This window comes from Oncorhynchus keta, chromosome 12, assembly GCF_023373465.1.
Source record: "Oncorhynchus keta strain PuntledgeMale-10-30-2019 chromosome 12, Oket_V2, whole genome shotgun sequence".
Taxonomy (NCBI): domain Eukaryota; kingdom Metazoa; phylum Chordata; class Actinopteri; order Salmoniformes; family Salmonidae; genus Oncorhynchus; species Oncorhynchus keta.
Genome location: NC_068432.1, coordinates 42,074,196 through 42,092,788, shown reverse-complemented (window position 1 = coordinate 42,092,788; position 18,593 = coordinate 42,074,196). Strand labels below are relative to the sequence as shown.

The 18,593-nt window shown below is 43.9% G+C and overlaps 1 protein-coding gene across 4 annotated transcripts in view; it reads left to right on the top strand.

Moving 5' to 3' along the window:
- cntnap3 (contactin associated protein family member 3) overlaps nucleotides 1-18,593 on the top strand; it is a 221,017-nt gene that overhangs the window by 181,966 nt on the left and 20,458 nt on the right. For 3 of the 4 annotated variants that reach the window (XM_052458342.1, XM_052458341.1, XM_052458343.1), the window contains exons 18-19: nucleotides 3,519-3,758; nucleotides 16,046-16,270. In XM_052458342.1, the coding sequence (XP_052314302.1) occupies nucleotides 3,519-3,758; nucleotides 16,046-16,270 (465 nt within the window). The remainder of the gene's footprint in view (nucleotides 1-3,518; nucleotides 3,759-16,045; nucleotides 16,271-18,593) is intronic. The other variant, XM_052458344.1, reaches the window with a different exon arrangement.

Here is an 18,593-nt window from a genome sequence, read left to right as displayed (position 1 = left end):
TGTCATATTACGTATATATATATATTACGTATATATACAGTGTTGCAACAATGGTGTTTGTTCTTCACTGGTTGCCCTTTTCTTGTGGCAACAGGTCACAAATCTTGCTACTGTGATGTCACACTGTGGAATTTCACCCAGTAGATATGGGAGTTTATCCAAATTGGGCTTGTTTTCAAATTCTTTGTGGATCTGTGTAATCTGAGGGAAATATGTGTCTCTAATACGGTCATACATTGGACAGGAGGTTAGGAAGTGCAGCCCAGTTTCCACCTCATTTTGTGGGCAGTGTGCACATAGCCTGTCTTCTCTTGAGAGCCATGTCTGCCTACGGCGGCCTCTCTCAATGGCGAGGCTATGCTCACTGCGTCTATATATATAGTCAAAGCTTTCCTTAAGTTTGGGTCAGTCACAGTGGTCAGGTATTCTGCCACTGTGTACTCTATGTTTAGAGCCAAATAGCATTCTAGTTTGCTCTGTTTTTTTGTTAATTCTTTCCAATGTGTCAAGTAATTATCTTTTTGTTTTCTCATGATTTTATTGGGTCTAATTGTGCTGCTGTCCTGGGGCTCTGTGGGGTGTGTTTGTGTTTATGAACAGAGCCCCAGGACCAGCTTGCTTAGGGGACTCTCCTCCAGGTTCATCTCTCTGTAGGTGATAGCTTTGTTATGGAAGGTTTGGGAATCGCTTCCTTTTAGGTGGTTGTAGAATTTAACGGCTATTTTCTTGATTTTGATAATTCGTGGGTATCGGCCTAATTCTGCTTTGCATGCATGCGGAGTCTCAAATTGGTGTTTGTCCCATTTTGTGAAATCTTGGTTGGTGAGCGGACCCCAGACCACACAACCATAAAGGGCAATGGGCTCTATGACTTATTCAAGTATTTTTAGCCAGATCCTAATTGGTATGTTGAATTGTATGTTCCTTTTGATGGCATAGAATGCCCCTCTTGCCTTGTCTCTCAGATCGTTCTCAGCTTTGTGGAAGTTACCTGTGGCGCTGATATTTAGGCCAAACTATGTATAGTTTTTTGTGTGCTCTATGGCAATGGTGTCTAGATGGAATTTGTATTTGTGGTCCTGGCGACTGGACCTTTTTTGGAACACCATTATTTTGGTTTTACTGAGATTTACTGTCAGGGCCCAGGTCTAGCAGAATCTGTGCAGAATATCTAGGTGCTGCTGTAGGCCCTCCTAGGTTGGGGACAGAAGCACCAGATCATCAGCAAACAATAGACATTTGACTTCAGATTCTAGTAGGGTGAGGCCGGGTGCTGCAGACCTTTCTAGTGCCCGCGCCAATTCGTTGATATATATGTTGAAGAGGGTGGGGCTTAAGCTGCATCCCTGTCTCACCCCACAGCCCTGTGGGAAGAAATGTGTGTGTTTTTTGCCAACTTTAACTGCACACTTGTTGTGTACATGGATTTTATAATGTCTTATGTTTTACCCCCAAAACCACTTTCCATCAATTTGTATAGCAGACCCTCATGCCAAATTGATTCGAAGGCTTTTTTGAAATCAACAAAGCATGAGAAGACTTTTCCTTTGTTTTGTTTTGCTTTGTTGTTAATTGGGGTGTGCAGGGTGAATACATGGTCTGTTGTACGGTAATTTGGTAAAAAGCCAATTTGACATTTGCTCAGTACGTTGTTTTCATTGAGGAAATGTACGAGTCTGCTGTTAATGATAATGCAGAGGATTTTGCCAAGGTTGCTCTTGACGCATAGTAGTAGTTATTGGGGTCAAATTTGTCTCCACTTTTATGGATTGTGGTGATCAGTCCTTGGTTCCAAATATTGGAAAAGATGCTAGAGCTAAAGCTGATGTTGAAGAGTTTTAGTATAGCCATTTGGAATTTGTTGTCTGTATATTTGATCATTCTCTCTCTCTCTCTCTCCCGCTCTCTCGCGCTCTCTCTCTCTTTCTCTCTCTCTCTCTCTCTCTCTCTCTCTCTCTCTCTCTCTCTCTCTCTCTCTCTCTCTCTCTCTCTCTCTCCCGCCCGCTCTCTCGCGCTCTCTCTCTCTCTCTCTCGCTCTCTACACTCAATCTCTCGACACTCTCTACACTTCAGTACTTCAGAATCATGAGCCCATTCTGATGTACTATTACCCAAACGTGATTATATCCCATCGGGCAGTTACCCAAAGTCCGCTCTGCAATGACCAAATTACAGTTTATTCCAACTCAACAGTTACTATTGTATCATAAGAGTATTCAATAATATTTTATTTGACACATACATAAGAAATGCTTTAACAATGTAGCACACTTGCCAGGCTGTCATTGTAAATAAGAATTTGTTCTTAATTGACTCATCTGGGTAAATAATATTTTTCTTTGTAAGATTTCTTTGTTTAAAAAAATGTTTTTCAGTTGCAGCATCAGTTTGTCTACAATGAGAAAGTGACATTTTATTCAACGGTCCCTGACAGGAAAGATTTCTTACATTATATTTGACTAAAGATTTGACAGCCTGCCTAGGAAATGCTTCAACATTGTGTTACTGCTTTGTAAACAAAACAAAAAAATGTTTTTCAGTTCGAAGAGAACTCCGACAGACCCAGAGTCTTGCTTTGCAGGGGGAGAGGCTCATTGATTCTTTGTTGTGAAAAGCCCTGCCTGAACTCCAAGAACAATATGAACTGCCAGCTCTGAAGTATGGGGAGATTCCAGAGAAGAGAAAGAAAAGACAAGGAGGAGAGGGAGGTTAGCAGCCAGAGCAGTGGCAACAGACAGACAGCTGATAAAAGTCAGTTCTCTGAATGTGTTTTCTGGTACGTGCCCCGTCACACGGCGGCTGGGTGATGTGTCACATAGCTCTGGTACGTGCCCCGTCACAGGGCGGCTGGGTGACGTGTCACATAGCTCTGGTACGTGCCCCGTCACAGGGCGGCTGGGTGACGTGTCACATAGCTCTGGTTCGTGCCCCGTCACAGGGCGGCTGGGTGACGTGTCACATAGCTCTGGTTCGTGCCCCGTCACAGGGCTGCTGGGTGACGTGTCACATAGCTCTGGTACGTGCCCTGTCACAGGGCGGCTGGGTGACGTGTCACATAGCTCTGGTACGTGCCCCGTCACAGGGCGGCTGGGTGACGTGTCACATAGCTCTGGTACGTGCCCCGTCACAGGGCGGCTGGGTGACGTGTCACATAGCTCTGGTACGTGCCCCGTCACAGGGCGGCTGGGTGACGTGTCACATAGCTCTGGTGCGTGCCCCGTCACAGGGCGGCTGGGTGACGTGTCACATAGCTCTGGTGCGTGCCCCGTCACAGGGCGGCTGGGTGACGTGTCACATAGCTCTGGTGCGTGCCCCGTCACACAGACTAAGGTGAAATAGAGAAAGTAGCATAAAGAAATGGGAACAAAGCGGTTGACTACTCTGCTTTGTGTGTTGGCAGGAGATACATGTACTGTACATAACCTATAGGATATCTTACTTATCCACTACCCTTGGAATTTCAGATAGAGAAACAGGAACAATGGGTTTTTACTGTGTGCTGTGTTGGGTGTTGACAGGTGGCACAGCCTCCAGAATGAAAGGCTTCCTGGGGTGTATCCGCTCGCTACAGCTGAACGGGAGGACACTGGACCTGGAGGAGAGGGCCAAGATCACGCCCGGGGTGAGGCCGGGCTGCCCGGGACACTGCAGCAGCTACGGGGAGCTGTGCCAAAACCAAGGGAGGTGCGTGGAGATGTACAACGGCTTCTCCTGCGACTGTGGCCTCTCAGCCTATGCAGGCCCCTTCTGCCAGAGAGGTAAATAGACCATGAGCATCACATCGACCTCTAAGCTCTGAGGTTCTGGTGATCATCTCATCAGCCACATGAGAGGATGTGGTGTTCATGTTGATGCAGTCAACACAACACCAGAGGACATGTTTATATGTTATTACACTACAATCTATTCTAAACTATTGCCATGGTTACAGTATCTTAACTGACATGCCTAGTCAGAATGAGGTTAAATAAAAATGTACAAAATATAACCATATTAAATTAATGGCTAACATACGGTTAGCTCTACAGAACATATTTATATATATATATATATATATATTTGTAGTCATTTGATTTTGACCCTTAGTAACTTCCTACCAAGGAGTGGGCATTTTATTTAACCTTTATTTTGACAGGGAGTCAATGCTGAGACCAAGGTCTCTTTTCCAGATGAGGCCTGTATAGCACCACAATACACATCAAAATACAATAAACATGTTAAACTACACATTCACATACACAACAAGACAGCACGTTATTATACACAACAGTACATGAAAAGCAAAACACAATCATAAAAACACATTATTTGGTAAAAAGGTCCCCTAGCAACCGTCTGAAATGCTCTAGAGGCTCCAATTCTTTCCAGAACAGCTATTTAGAATTTTTACATATTAAACGATGACTATCAAAAAATGAAGAATCCATATTATTTCTGAGGACCCTCTTAGCGAGCTTGAGTAAAAACACGACTTAACATGCACTTACCAGCTGTGTGATTTAGCTACATCAAGAGCTTAATAATATAGGAGTGTTTTCTGTACACCTTTTGATGTCTCTGAGTCATCGCCATCAGCAGGTCAACTGTATGACGCAGGCTGGAAAATTGGATGTGTTGAGTAATGAATAAAGAATGACTTATGTAGTAGTTATGGTGGCAGTGCTGACTGACACAGTAGATGTGGTAACGTCGTCAACGGAATACAGAGGTTCCATTGACCAGACTTGAGCACATTCAAATCTCTTCTAACAAAGACGATATTTGTCAAATCTGTCATGATGTATGCACTGTAACAGGCCCACAATGTGGTTACTTACACTACATAGCCAAAAGTATGTGGACACCTGCTCATCGAACATCTCATTCCAAAATCATGGGCGTATGCAGTTTGCTGCTATAAAGGCCTCTACTCTTCTGGGAATGCTTTTCACTAGATGTTAGAATATTGCTGCAGGGAGTTGCTTCAGCCAAAAATGTTGGGCGATTAGGCCTGGTTCGCTGTCGGCGTTCCAATTCGTCAAAGGTGTTTGAGGGAGTTGAGGTCAGGGCTCTGTGCAGGCCAGTCAAGTTCTTCCAAACCATCTCAACAAACCATTTCTTTATGGACATTGCTGTGTGCTCAGTGGCATTATCATGCTGAAACCGAAAAGGGCCGCCCCCAAACTGTTGCCACAAAGTTGGAAGCAGAGAATTGTCTAGAATGTCATTGTATGCTGTAGCGTTACGATTTCCCTTCACTGGAATTAAAGGGCCTAGCCCGAACCATGCAAACTGCCTCAGACCATTATTCCTCCTCAACCAAACTTTACAGTTGTCACTATCCATTGTGGCAGATTGGTCAACCAGACAGCCGGATGTTGAAGCGTGATTCATTTCCATGGCATTTCCACATTTTGGGGTCGAGTTCCATTGACCTCTTTATCGCATGCCAAGCCGCTCGTCACAACACTTGAAGACTGTTCTTAATTAGTGTTCTTGTTATAGATGCTCGACTACTCCACAGTCTAGCTCTTGTCAGTTAGAGTGTATTGTTCTGTAAGTAACAAGGTCATAATAGTGTTAATTATGTCTGTAAGAAGAACATTTTATAGAAAAACAAAGAAGTGGGTTATTAAATATATTGACGTTTTAAATACATGTTCAAAACTCTGCATTGGCTTAATAATAGTTAAGGCAAGGACAGAATGTTAACAGAGTTGACAAAATCTTTGTAAAGAATACAAAGCAAAGTGAAAGACACAATACCATTGATTGCTATTTGATTTGCTTTAGTAGGATCTTCATTAGCTGATGCCAATGCCGACAGCTAGTCTTACTGGGGTCCGACATATAACAAAAAATGCATTACAGACCAAATAATTTACCATTTACATACAGTATCGGTCAAGAGTTTGGACACCTTCTCATTCCAGGGTTTTTCTTTATTTTACTATTTTCTACTTTGTAGAATAATAAGTGAAGATTTTAAAATTATGAAATAAGACATTGAATCATGTAGTAACCAAAAATTGTTAAACAAAACGAAGCAGTTAGCTCAGCTGTACACAATAAGTTCATTAGAGTTAACTGCACCTCAGATTGCAGCCCAAATAAATACTTCACAGGGTTCAAGTAACAGACATATCTCAACATGAACTGTTCAGAGGAGACTGCGTGAATCAGGCCTTCATGGTTGAATTGCTGCAAAACCTAAGGACACCAATAAGAAAGACTTGATTGGGCCAAGAAACACGAGCAATGGACATTAGACCGGTAGAAATCTGTCCTTTGGGTTGATGAGTCAAAATGTGAGATTTTTGGTTCCAACCGCCATGTCTTTGTAAGACGTAGAGTAGGTGAACGGATGACCTCTGCATGTATTGTTCCCCTGTGAAGCATGGAGGAGGAGGTTGATGGTGTGGGGGTGCTTTGCTGGTGACACTGATTTATTTAGAATTCAAGGCACACTTAACCAGCATTGCTACCACAGCATTTGGCAGCAATACGCCATCCCATCTGGTTTGCACTTAGTGGGACTATCATTTGTATTTCAACAGGACAATGACCCAAAACACACCTCCAGGCTATGTAAGGGCTATTTGACCAAGAACAGTGATGGAGTGCTGCATCAGATGACCTGGCCTCCACAATCACACGACCTCAACCCAATTGAAATGGTTTGGGATGAGTTGGACTGGTTCAGAGAATGCCAAGAGTGTGCAAAGCTGTCATCAAGGCAAAGGGTGGCTACTTTGAAGAATCTAAAACATACATATATTTTGATTTGTTTAACACTTTGGTTATTTCATGGTTTTGATGTCTTCACTATTATTCTACAATTTAGAAAATAGCATAAATAAAGAAAAATGTGTGAATGATTAGGTGTACTTACTTTTGACTGATACTGTACATGTCAGTACTTACACACAAGTAGGTCACAAGGGGAGAGGTGTTGTGCCGCAAAGTGTTGCTTTATTTGTTTTCGAAACCAGGTTTGCGTTTCACTTGTGCTATATAAGATGGAAGGGGGTTCCATGCACTCTTGGCTATTTAATACTGTACATTTCCTTGAATTTGTTCTGGACCTGGAGACTGTGAAAAGATCCCTGGTGGTATGTCTGGTTGGGTAAGTGTGTGTGTCAGTGCTGTGTTTAAGTTGACTATGCAAACAATTTGGAATTCCCAGCACATTAATGTTTCTCATAAAAGTGACGCAGTCAGTCTTTCCTCAACTCTTAGCCAAGACAAACGGGCATGCATTGTATTAATATTATCCCTCTGATTACAATCAAGAACAAGATGTGTCACTCTGTTCTGGGTCAGCTGCAGCTTAACTAGGTATTTATTTGCTGCATTTGACCATACAGGAATACTGGATAATAATCAAGATAAGATAAAACTAGAGCCTGCAGGATTTGCTTTGTGGAGTATGGTATCAATAAAGAAGAGCATCTCTTTATTACGAAAAGACCTCTCCCTGTCACGTGCGTTGAAATGAGCGGACCAAGGCGCAGTGTACTTAGAGTTCCACATGTTTTAATCAATGAAACTCACCAAAACAAATACAGAGGAAAAGTGAAATGTGACGTTCTGGGCTGCTCACAGGCAGCTACACAAAAACAATATCTCACAATCTAAGGTGGGAAAAAGGGCTGCCTAAGTATGATCCCCAATCAGAGACAACGACAAACAGCTGACACCCTGACTTAACCAAATAGAGAATAAAAAAGGCCCTCTAAGGTCAGGGCGTGACACTCCCTATCTTTACAACCATTGAATCTATATGTTTTGTCCATGGAAGTTTACAATCTAAGGTGACACCAAGTAATTTAGTCTCCTCAACTTGTTTAGCCATACCATTCATTACCAGATTCAGCTAAGGTCAAGAACTTAGGGAACTATTTGTACCAAATACAATTATCTTAGTTTTAAAGATATTCAGAACCAGTTTATTACTGGCCACTCATTCCAAAACAGACTGCAACTGTTTGTTAATGATTTCAGTGACTTCATTAGCTGTTGTTGCAGATGCATGTATGGTTGAATCATCCACATGGTTCTAATTCTCAGAGTAAAAACTTGATGGACACTATGAAAGCTTAAACCAATTTTATTCTTCCCAGAAGTCCAATACAGCTGCATTAGACAAAGACATTTTCACACAAGCAAGATACACAAGATATTTAACATTTTCTCCTAGGCTGAGTCTCCTCCTACCATCTGAACAAACATTGTATCATTACTGCTAGGCAGGACACTAAGTGATACGGGCCATAAACTTTTCTTTCTCCCTTAACGTGACCTGACCTGACCTCGACCCCCTTCATCACTAATCCATGGCTCTCTCCCCTTATCTATGCCTGCCACGTGATTGCTTTCCCTACATTCAGTACATTCCAAACTTATTTGCTCCCACCATATGGGGGATTTTAAATCCAAGATGGCGTAGCAGTGTTGTCCTCTCGTGGACTTTTGTATTTTTCGTTTTTTGTATATATTTCAATCTCTTTTCAATCTCTTTTCCATTTTTAAATTAAATATACCTCCCGGTAACCCGCCTCACCCAATGTGACACGGATCCGCTATTGTTTTAGACCTAATAGCCAGAACCTCCATCAGAGACTAGCCATTAGCTACTAGCTATTTTAGCCATTGTTAGTGGCCTTTCCTTCTGCACAGACACCAGCTGTTTGTTTTTTTGCCAGGATAATACTTGCCAGCATCGGACTGTTTTCTCCACAACAACGCCGGATTCCTGCCGTAAACCCTGGAGCATTACTCCTGATCATCACAGCTAGCTAGCTGCCACTGAGTGACCCAGCCCCAAAGCTAGCCCTGAGCCAGACCCACCTCCCGGCCTACTCTCTGTTCACCCAGCTACTCAGCCGATGCCTTCCGGACTCTATCCCAACATGGCTAGAATTCACCACTCCACTGGATCCTTGCCGTAAGCTCTGGACCTTTGCATTGGATCATCACTGCTAGCTAGCTGCTACCAAGTGGCTATAGTGGCTAACGCCCCTGCCCCGAAGCTAGCGCCAATTAGCCTCAAGCCAGGCGCATCTCCCGGCTAGCAAACGAAATTACTACAACTACAATTACCTCTTTCGCCATCTGGTCTGGACCCTTTATCGACACGGCACCCCGCCGTACCACCACGATTGGTCCGCCGACTTAACTCCATCCGCTGAGCCCTCAACCGGCCTTTGCCGGACGTCAGAGCAGACGCTTCTACTTACGCAAGCCTGCTAACTTTAAACTCTGTGTGTCCCGCGTTCTAGTGTAGTAACAACTACCCCACGGCTTCCCTGTTCCATCTATTGCTGTTCACTGGACCCTATGATCACTTGGCTACATAGCGGATGCCTGCTGGACTGTTCATTAATCACGGTCCTTAATTTTGTATTTTTTTTGTTAATCTGTCGGCCCCAACTCAGGCCCTGTGTGTAGTTAACTGACCCTCTCTGCCCATTCATCGCCATTTTACCTGTTGTTGTTGTCTTAGCTGATCAGCTGTTGTCTTACCCGTTGTTGCCTTAACTAGCTATCCCAATCAACACCTGTGATTGCTTTATGCATCGCTTTATGTCTCTCTCAAATGTCAATATGCCTTGTACACTGTTGTTTAGGATAGTTATTGTTGTCTTAGTTTACTGCGGAGCCCCTAGTCCCACTCAACATGCCTCAGATACCTCCTTTGTCCAATCTCCCACACATGTGGTGACCTCACCCAGCATAACTAGCCCGTCCAGAGATGCAACCTCTCTTATCATCACTCGGTACCTGGGTTTATCTCCACTGTACCCTCACACCATCATACCCCTGTCTGTACATTATGCCCTGAATCTATTCTACCGTGCCCAGAAATCTGCTCCTTTTATTCTCTGTCCAGACCTGACTGCCCTCGAACAGCACAAAAACATCCCGTGTCAGACTGCACTAGCATCGAATGGTCCCCGCGATATGCAACATTTGAGGGAAGTCAGGAACCAATACACGCAGTCAGTCAGGAAAGCAAAGGCTAGCTTTTTCAAACAGAAATTTGCATCCTGTAGCTCTAACTCCAAAAAGTTTTGGGACATTGTAAAGTCCATGGAGAATAAGAGCACCTCCTCCCAGCTGCCCACTGCACTGAGGCTAGGTAACACTGTCACCACTAATAAATTGACGATAATTGAGAATTTTAATAAGCATTTCTTTACGGCTGGCCATGCTTTCCTCCTGGCTACCCCAGCCCCGGCCAACAGCTCCGCACCCTTCGCAGCTACTTGCCCAAGCCTCCCAGCTTCTCCTTCACCCAAATCTAGATAGCAGATGTTCTGAAAGAGCTGCAAAACCTGGACCCATACAAATCAGCTAGACAACCTGGACCGTCTCTTTCTAAAATTATCCGCCGCCATTGTTGCAACCCCTATTACCAGTATGTTCAACCTATCTTTTGTATCGTCCGAGATCCCTAAAGATTGGAAAGCTGCTGCGGTCATCCCCCTCTTCAAAGGGGATGACACGAGACCCAAACTGTTATGGACCTATATCCATCCTGCCATGCCTTTCTAAAGTCTTCGAAAGCCACGTTAATAAACAGATCATTGACCATTTCGAATCCCACCGTACCTTCTCCGCTGTGTAATCCGATTTCTGAGCTGCTCACGGGTGCACCTCAGCCACGCTCAAGGTACTAAACGATATCATAACCGCCATCGATAAAATACAGTACTGTGCAGCCGTCTTCATTGACCTGGCCAAGGCTTTCGACCCAGTGAATCTCCATATTCTTATCGGCAGACTAAACAGCCTTGGTTTCTCAAATGACTGCCTCGCTTGGTTCACCAACTACTTCTCAGACAGAGTTCAGTGTGTCAAATCGGAGGGCTTGTTGTCCGGACCTCTGGCAGTCTCTATTGGGGTACCACAGGGTTCAATTCTCGGGCCGACTCTCTTCTCTGTTAATATGAACGATGTCGCTCATGCTGTGGGTGATTCCCTGATCCACCTCGACGCAGACGACACCTTTCTGTATACATCTGGCTCTTCTTTGGACACTGTGTTAACCTCTCTAGGGTAGGTGAGACGCTAACGTCCCACCAGGCCAACATCCGGTGAAACTGCAGAGAGCTAACATTGTAAAAACATGAATCTTACATCATTTAAAAGTTGAACGTCTTATTAATCCAGCCGCTATGTCAGATTTCAAAAAGCTGTTACTGCAAAAGCAAACATTCTATTCTCTGGGGACGGCGCCACGCACACACAAGTATTACTAGCATTTACCAACCAAGCATTAGCGTCATGAAAGTCCGAAATTACAATAAAATAAATCGCTTACCATTGAATATCTTCCTCTGGTGGCAATGCCAACTACACAGTGAATGTTCGTTTTGTTTGATAAAATCCATTTTTATAGCCTAACACACAACATTTGTAAACCGCTTGCGTCGTGATTTCCATCTCATTCAACTTTGGACGATACGTTCGTGGTAATTACACACACTAAACAAACGTTTATCCAGTCATGGTTGCAATCCTCTGGTTGTTACTAACACAACCATACTTGATGGTTATTTTCCTGGGACGTATTGCATGAAACAAACCGATTTGAAGACACCAATCAATGACCTCATTGCGCACCAAGATAGGACCGGTCTATTGTTGATTGACTGTATTTTGGCCCAATGACCACTGATCATCTTGAAATCTAACTTGCAAGATAGCCAATGAGCTGAGGTAAACGGCAATATGTAATGGTTATACTTTTGAAGACCAGCCTTTGTCGTAAACTCTGCCGTAAAAGAGGTTCATTCGACATTGCAAATCCTACTTGATGGAGCCACGGGTGTTACGCATAGCAGTACATATTCAATAGCATTTTCTGTTTGAAAAAGAAAACCAGCCCCGTCATGGACCAGGATGTCTTGCTCCCAGGCAGACTAAATAACTTTTTTGCCCGCTTTGAGGACAACACAGTGCTCTGACACGGCCTGCAACCAAAACATGCGGCCTCTCCTTCACTGCAGCCGAGGTGAGTAAAACATTTAAACGTGTTAACCCTCGCAGGGCTGCAGGCCCAGACGGCATCCCCAGCCGCGCCCTCAGAGCATGCGCAGTCCAGCTGGCTGGTGTGTTTACGGACATATTTAATCAATCCCTATCCCAGTTTGCTGTTCCCACATGCTTTAAGAGGGCCACCATTGTTCCTGTTCCCAAGAAAGCTAAGGTAACTGAGCTAAACGACTACCGCCCCGTCGCACTCACTTCCGTCATCATGAATTGCTTTGAGAGACTAGTCAAGGACCATATCACCTCCACCCTACCTGACACCCTAGACCCACTCCAATTTGCTTACCGCCCAAATAGGTCCACAGAAGATGCAATCTCAACCACACTGCACACTGCCCTAACCCATCTGGCCAAGAGGAATACCTATGTGAGAATGCTGTTCATCGACTACAGCTCTGCAATTAACACCATAATACCCTCCAAGCTGGGTCTCGACCCCGCCCTGTGCAACTGGGTACTGGACTTCCTGACGTGCCGCCCCCAGGTGGTGAGGGTAGGCAACAACATCTCCACCCCGTTGATCCTCAACACTGGGGCCCCACAAGGGTGCGTTCTGGGCCCTCTCCTGTACTCCCTGTTCACCCACGACTGCGTGGCCACACACGCCTCCAACTCAATCATCAAGTTTGCGGACGACTCAACAGTGATATGCTTGATTACCAACAATGACGAGACGGCCTACAGGGAGGAGGTGAGGGCCCTCGGAGTGTGGTGTCAGGAAAATAACCTCACACTCAACGTCAACAAAACTAAGGAGATGATTGTGGACTTCAGGAAACAGCAGAGGGAACACCCCCCTATCCACATCGATGGAACAGTAGTGGAGGGGGTAGCAAGTTTTAAGTTCCTCGGCATACACATCACAGACAAACTGAATTGGTCCACCCACACAGACAGCATCGTGAAGAAGGCGCGGCAGCGCCTCTTCAACCTCAGGAGGCTGAAGAAATTTGGCTTGTCACCAAAAGCACTCACAAACTTCTACAGATGCACAATCGAGAGCATCCTGGCGGGCTGTATCACCGCCTGGTATGGCAACTGCTCCACACACAACCGTAAGGCTCTCCAGAGGGTAGTGAGGTCTGCACAACGCATCACGTTGTGGGGCAAACTACCTGCCCTCCAGGACACCTACACCACCCGATGTTACAGGAAGGCCATAAAGATCATCAAGGACAACAACCACCCGAGCCACTGCCTGTTCACCCCGCTATCATCCAGAAGGCGAGGTCAGTACAGGTGCATCAAAGCTGGGACCGAGAGACTGAAAAACAGCTTCTATCTCAAGGCCATCAGACTGTTAAACAGCCACCCCTAACATTGAGTGGCTGCTGCCAACACACTGACTCAACTCCAGCCACTTTAATAATGGGAATTGATGGGAAATGATGTAAAATATATCACTAGCCACTTTAAACAATGCTACCTAATATAATGTTTCCATACCCTACATTATTCATCTCATATGTATATGTATATACTGTACTCTGTATCATCTACTGCATCTTTATGTAATACATGTATCACTAGCCACTTTAACTATGCCAATTTGTTTACATACTCATCTCATATGTATATACTGTACTCGATACCATCTACTGTATCTTGTCTATGCCGCTCTGTACCATCACTCATTCATATATCTTTATGTACATATTCTTTATCCCCCTACACTTGTGTGTATAAGACAGTAGTTTTGGAATTGTTAGTTAGATTACTTGTTGGTTATTACTACATTGTCGGAACTAGAAGCACAAGCATTTCGCTACACTCGCATTAACATCTGCTAAACATGTGTATGTGACAAATAAAATTTGATTTGAATTAGTATTTGGTAGCATTGCTTTTCAATTGCTTAACTTGGGTCAAAAATTTAGGGTAGCCTTCCACAAGCTTCCCACAATAAGTTGGGTGAATTTTGGCCCATTCCTCTTGACAGAGCTGGTGTAACTGACTCAGGTTTGTTATAGGCCTCCTTGCTTGCACACTCTTTTTCAGTGCTGACCACACATTTTCCTTGGGATTGAGGTCAGGGCTTTGTAATGGCCAATCCAATACCTTGACTTTGTTGTCCTTAAGCCATTTTGCCACAACTTTGGAAGTATGATTGGGGTCATTGTCCATTTGGAAGACCCATTAGCGACCAAGCTTTAACTTCCTGACTGATGTCTCGAGATGTTGCTTCAATATATGCACATAATTTTCCTTCCTCATGACTCCATCTATTTTGTGAAGTGTACCGGTTTCCTCCAGCATCCTCAAGGTCCTTTGCTGTTGTTCTGGGATTGATTTGCACTTTTCACACCAAAAAGTACATTAATCTCTAGGAGACAGATCGCGTCTCCTTCCTGAGCGATATGCCGGCTGCGAGGTCCCATGGTGTTTATACTTGCGTACTATTGTTTGTACAGATGAACGTGGTACCTCCAGGCATTTGGAAATTGCTCCCAATGATGAAACAGACTTGTGGAGGTCTACAATTATTTTTCTGAGGTCTTGGCTTGTTTCTTTCGCTTTTTCCATGATGTCAAGCAAAGAGGCACTGAGTTTGAAGGTAGGCCTTGAAATACATCCACAGGTACACCTCCAATTGACTCAAATTATGTCAATTGGCCTATCAGAAGCTTCTAAAGCCATGACATATTTTTCAGGATTTTTCCAAGTTGTTTAAAGCCAAAGTTAACTTAGTGTATGTAAACTTCTGACCCACTGGAAATATTGTGATACAGTGAATTATAAGTGAAATAATCTGTCTGTAAACAATTGTTGGAAAAATTATTTGTCATGCACAAAGTAGATGTCCTGACCGACTTGCCAGAACTATAGTGTATTGACAAGAAATTTGTGGAGTGGTTGAAAGAGTTTTAATGACTCTAACCTAAGTGTATGTAAACTTTCGACTTCAACTGTAGCTCTGAATCCATGATATGGCATGGGGCTGAAAATACATAAAACAAGTTTTCTCATCGCAGGTTATGGTCAATAATATCAAAGGCTGCACTGAATTCGAACAGTACAGCTCCCAAAATCGTATTATTATCAATTTCTTTCAGCCAATCATCAGTCATTTGTGTCAGTGCAGTACATGTTGAGTGCCCTTGTCTATAAGCATGCTAGAAGTCTGTTGTTAATTTGTTTCCAGAGAAGTAGCATTGTATTTGGTCAAACACTAATTTACCCAACAATTTGCTAATAGCTGGCAGCAAGGTGATGGGTCTGCTGTTAGAACCAATAAAGGTTGTTTTACCACTCTTGGGTAGCATCATGACTTTGGCTTTTCCTTCCAGACCTGAGGACAAAGACTTTCCTCTAGGCTCAGATGAAAGATATGACAGATAGGAGTGGCAATAGAGTCATCTACCATTCACAGTAGCTTTCCATTGAAGTTGTCAATGGCAGGAGGTTTGTCATTATTGATCGATAACAATATTTTTCCACCTGTCCACCTAACCTTACAAAATTCTAACTTGCAATGCTTTTCTTTCATTATTATGATGTTTTATTCATGAGTAGAATGGCTCACTGTTCGTTGTTGGCATTTCCTGCCTGAGTTTTCCCATTTTGCTAATGAATTAACCATTACAATAATTGGCTCTATCAAATGTTTTTTTTTCATCATTCATTATATCATTGATCTTTGCTTCATAATACAGTTTCTTCTTCTTTTTGTTGAGTTTAGTTACATCATTTCTCAATTTCAGTAAGTCAGCCAGTCAGATGTGCAGCCAGACTTATTAGCCACTACTTTTGCTCATCTCTTTCAACCATACATTTGTTCAATTCCTCATCAATCCATGGAGCCCTAACAGTTCTATCAGTCAGTGTTCAGGTGCATGTTTATCAATACTTGGAAGAAGCAATTTCATAAATGCATTAAGTGCATCGTTTGGATGCTCCTTATTAATCACATCAGAACACCAAGTATTTTTTAACATCATCCACATAAGAGTAAGCGCAAAACCATTCAATTCAACCCAGAACCCCCCTATTTTACTTCCTTGTCCTCCAGAGGTCTCGGCTGACTTCAAACCTGGGACATCGGTCCAGTACACATTCAAGGAGCCGTATGAGCTGAACAGGAACATCAGCACCCAGTCCTCCTCCATTTACTCTGACCTCAAGCTACGGGGAGAGAACGTGTCATTCAGCTTCCGTAGCTCCCAGAGTCCCGCGCTGCTCCTCTACGTCAGCTCCTACTATAGAGAGTACCTGGCTGTGCTGCTCAATAGGAATGGTAAGAGGCAGAGGGATTTCAAAATCCAACCTGTGATATTAGTTATGTCGTATTACTACATTTAGAAAGGTTATTAACAATGACTGTAAGTGAGAGCGAGGGGGGGGGGTGTTGAGGGAGAGAGAGGGAGGAGATAGAGAGAGGGGGTGGGTGGAAGAGGTTTGGGAGAGGGGGAGATGGTGAGGGGGTGGGGAGAGGTTTGGGAGAGAGAGGGAGGAGATAGAGAGGGGTGGGGGAAGAGGGTTGGGAAAGAGGTGAGATGGAGAGGGGGGTGGGGAGAGGGTTTGGGGAGTGAGAGAGGAGATAGAGAGATGGAGGGTGGGGAGAGGAGAGAGAGGGGGGTGGGCTGAAGAGGGTTGGGAGAGAGGGGGGGATAGAAAGAGGGGGGATTGGGAAGAGAGAGGGGGGGATAGAGAGAGCATGGTTGGAAACAGCTGCTGAACTGAGCAGGTCCTCATCTCGCTGCTCATTTTCCTCCACTAGCAGATTCATTTGGATTAATTTGAGTCTCCAAGTCCCTGTAGACACCAGGCTTGTCAGACACCACTGCTTCTTAATTCATCCACAGTAACATGTGTGGCATTGTCCGTTGTTCTAAGAGAGCACATGCAAGATATCTCAGTAAGAGTAAGAAAGTGCAAAATATGTCTTTCTTGATAGTAAATATAGTCAACATATCTCAATACAAAGGGACAGTTTATCAACTTGCCAGGCCTCTTTTTGATTTGATTTGGATCTTCTGTTTGTCCTGTGTTAGATGTGATATTAACGAGGAGAGTTTGAATATAAAATGAATATATTTTGCCTGGTAGCTAGGCTACTACTAGTGTCTCCAGCTACACAGTAAATTCCTTTAACCCTTGTCTGGTGTTCGGGTCTGTGGGACACATTTTTAATGTTTACTCAAATAAAAATGACACAATTCATTATTTGAGACTTGAGACTCATCGGCCTTGGCTCATTTTCTGTGAAGAACATGTAAAATAACACATTTTCATTATGTGCATTCTGTGCACCCCCCTACACATTTATATTACGTATGTGGTGTTCGTAATAAAAGTGTAGAAAAGTGTGTGTGTAGGTGAAAGCAAGTAAAAATGAAACAAAGGTTGCTGTGTGCCTTCTTACAACAATCAATCAGTATGGAAAAAATAATCTCTACTCAGAGGGGCCTTAGAATTCTTTTGCCGAGAGAGAAGCTAATGTCCCTGTCAATTCGGAGTCTGACAGTGTTTTTGAAGAAGAGGATGAGATTGACCCTCAGCCAGCCCCAGGACCAGTCCGTCAGCAACCAGCTCATCAACAGCCTGCAGGAGGAGAAATATGGATGTCAAAAAATTGTGAAATTGAATGGTCTGCCTGCCTAAGGAGTGAGCCACCCTGCATGGCTGCCAATGTGATAAGGATGCAACCAGGGCCGATGCGGATGGTGGTTACAAATCTGCAGGACATAGTCTCCTTTTGAACTGTTCATCCCAGACACCATCCAGAAAATCATTCTGGACTGGTGTTTTTGGAGAGAAATAGAAGGAGATGGACCAAACTCATTTACATGCATATTTTGGGGTTCTTATCCTTGCTGGTGTTTTCAGATCCAATGGGGAATCCACAGAATCCCTGCGGGATGCAGAAACTGGCATAGAACCTTTCCATGCAACAATGTCTCTAGAAAACTTCCACATTTTTTCCAGGATTATGCGCTTCGATAATCAAGACACCAGACCAGCTCGGCGACAGAGAGACAAGATAGCTGCAATCAGGTCAGTGTGGTACAAGTGGGTGGACCGCCTTCCCCTGTTTTACAACCCTGGGCCAAACGTTACTGTTGATGAGCAGCTTATGCCATTTAGAGGCCGCTGCCCCTTCAGGCAGTGCAAACTGTTTAAACCCAGAAAATATGGAATCAAGATCTGGGCTGCCTGTGATGCTGCTTCCTCATATGCGTGGAACTTGCAAGTGTATTGTTTTATACATGTTTTATTTAACCTTTATTTAACTAGGCAAGTCAGTTAAGAACAGGGAAGCCAGATGTAGGAGCCCCTGAGAAGAACCAAGGGATGCAGTTTGTCCTGGACGTAACAGGGACTCCGTGGCCACAACATTACATGTAATAACTTTTTTACTTCGCACAAGCTGGGACAGGAGCTCCTCGAGGAAGCTGACGATGGTAGGAACAGTACGAAAAAACAAGTCAGAGCTCCCACCTCAGCTGTTGAATACACGTAACAGGCCTATCAATTCCTCTAAGTTTGTGTTCACGGCCGACACGTCCCTAGTGTCCTACATGCCAAAGAAAGGGGAAAATGTGGTACTCATGAGTACG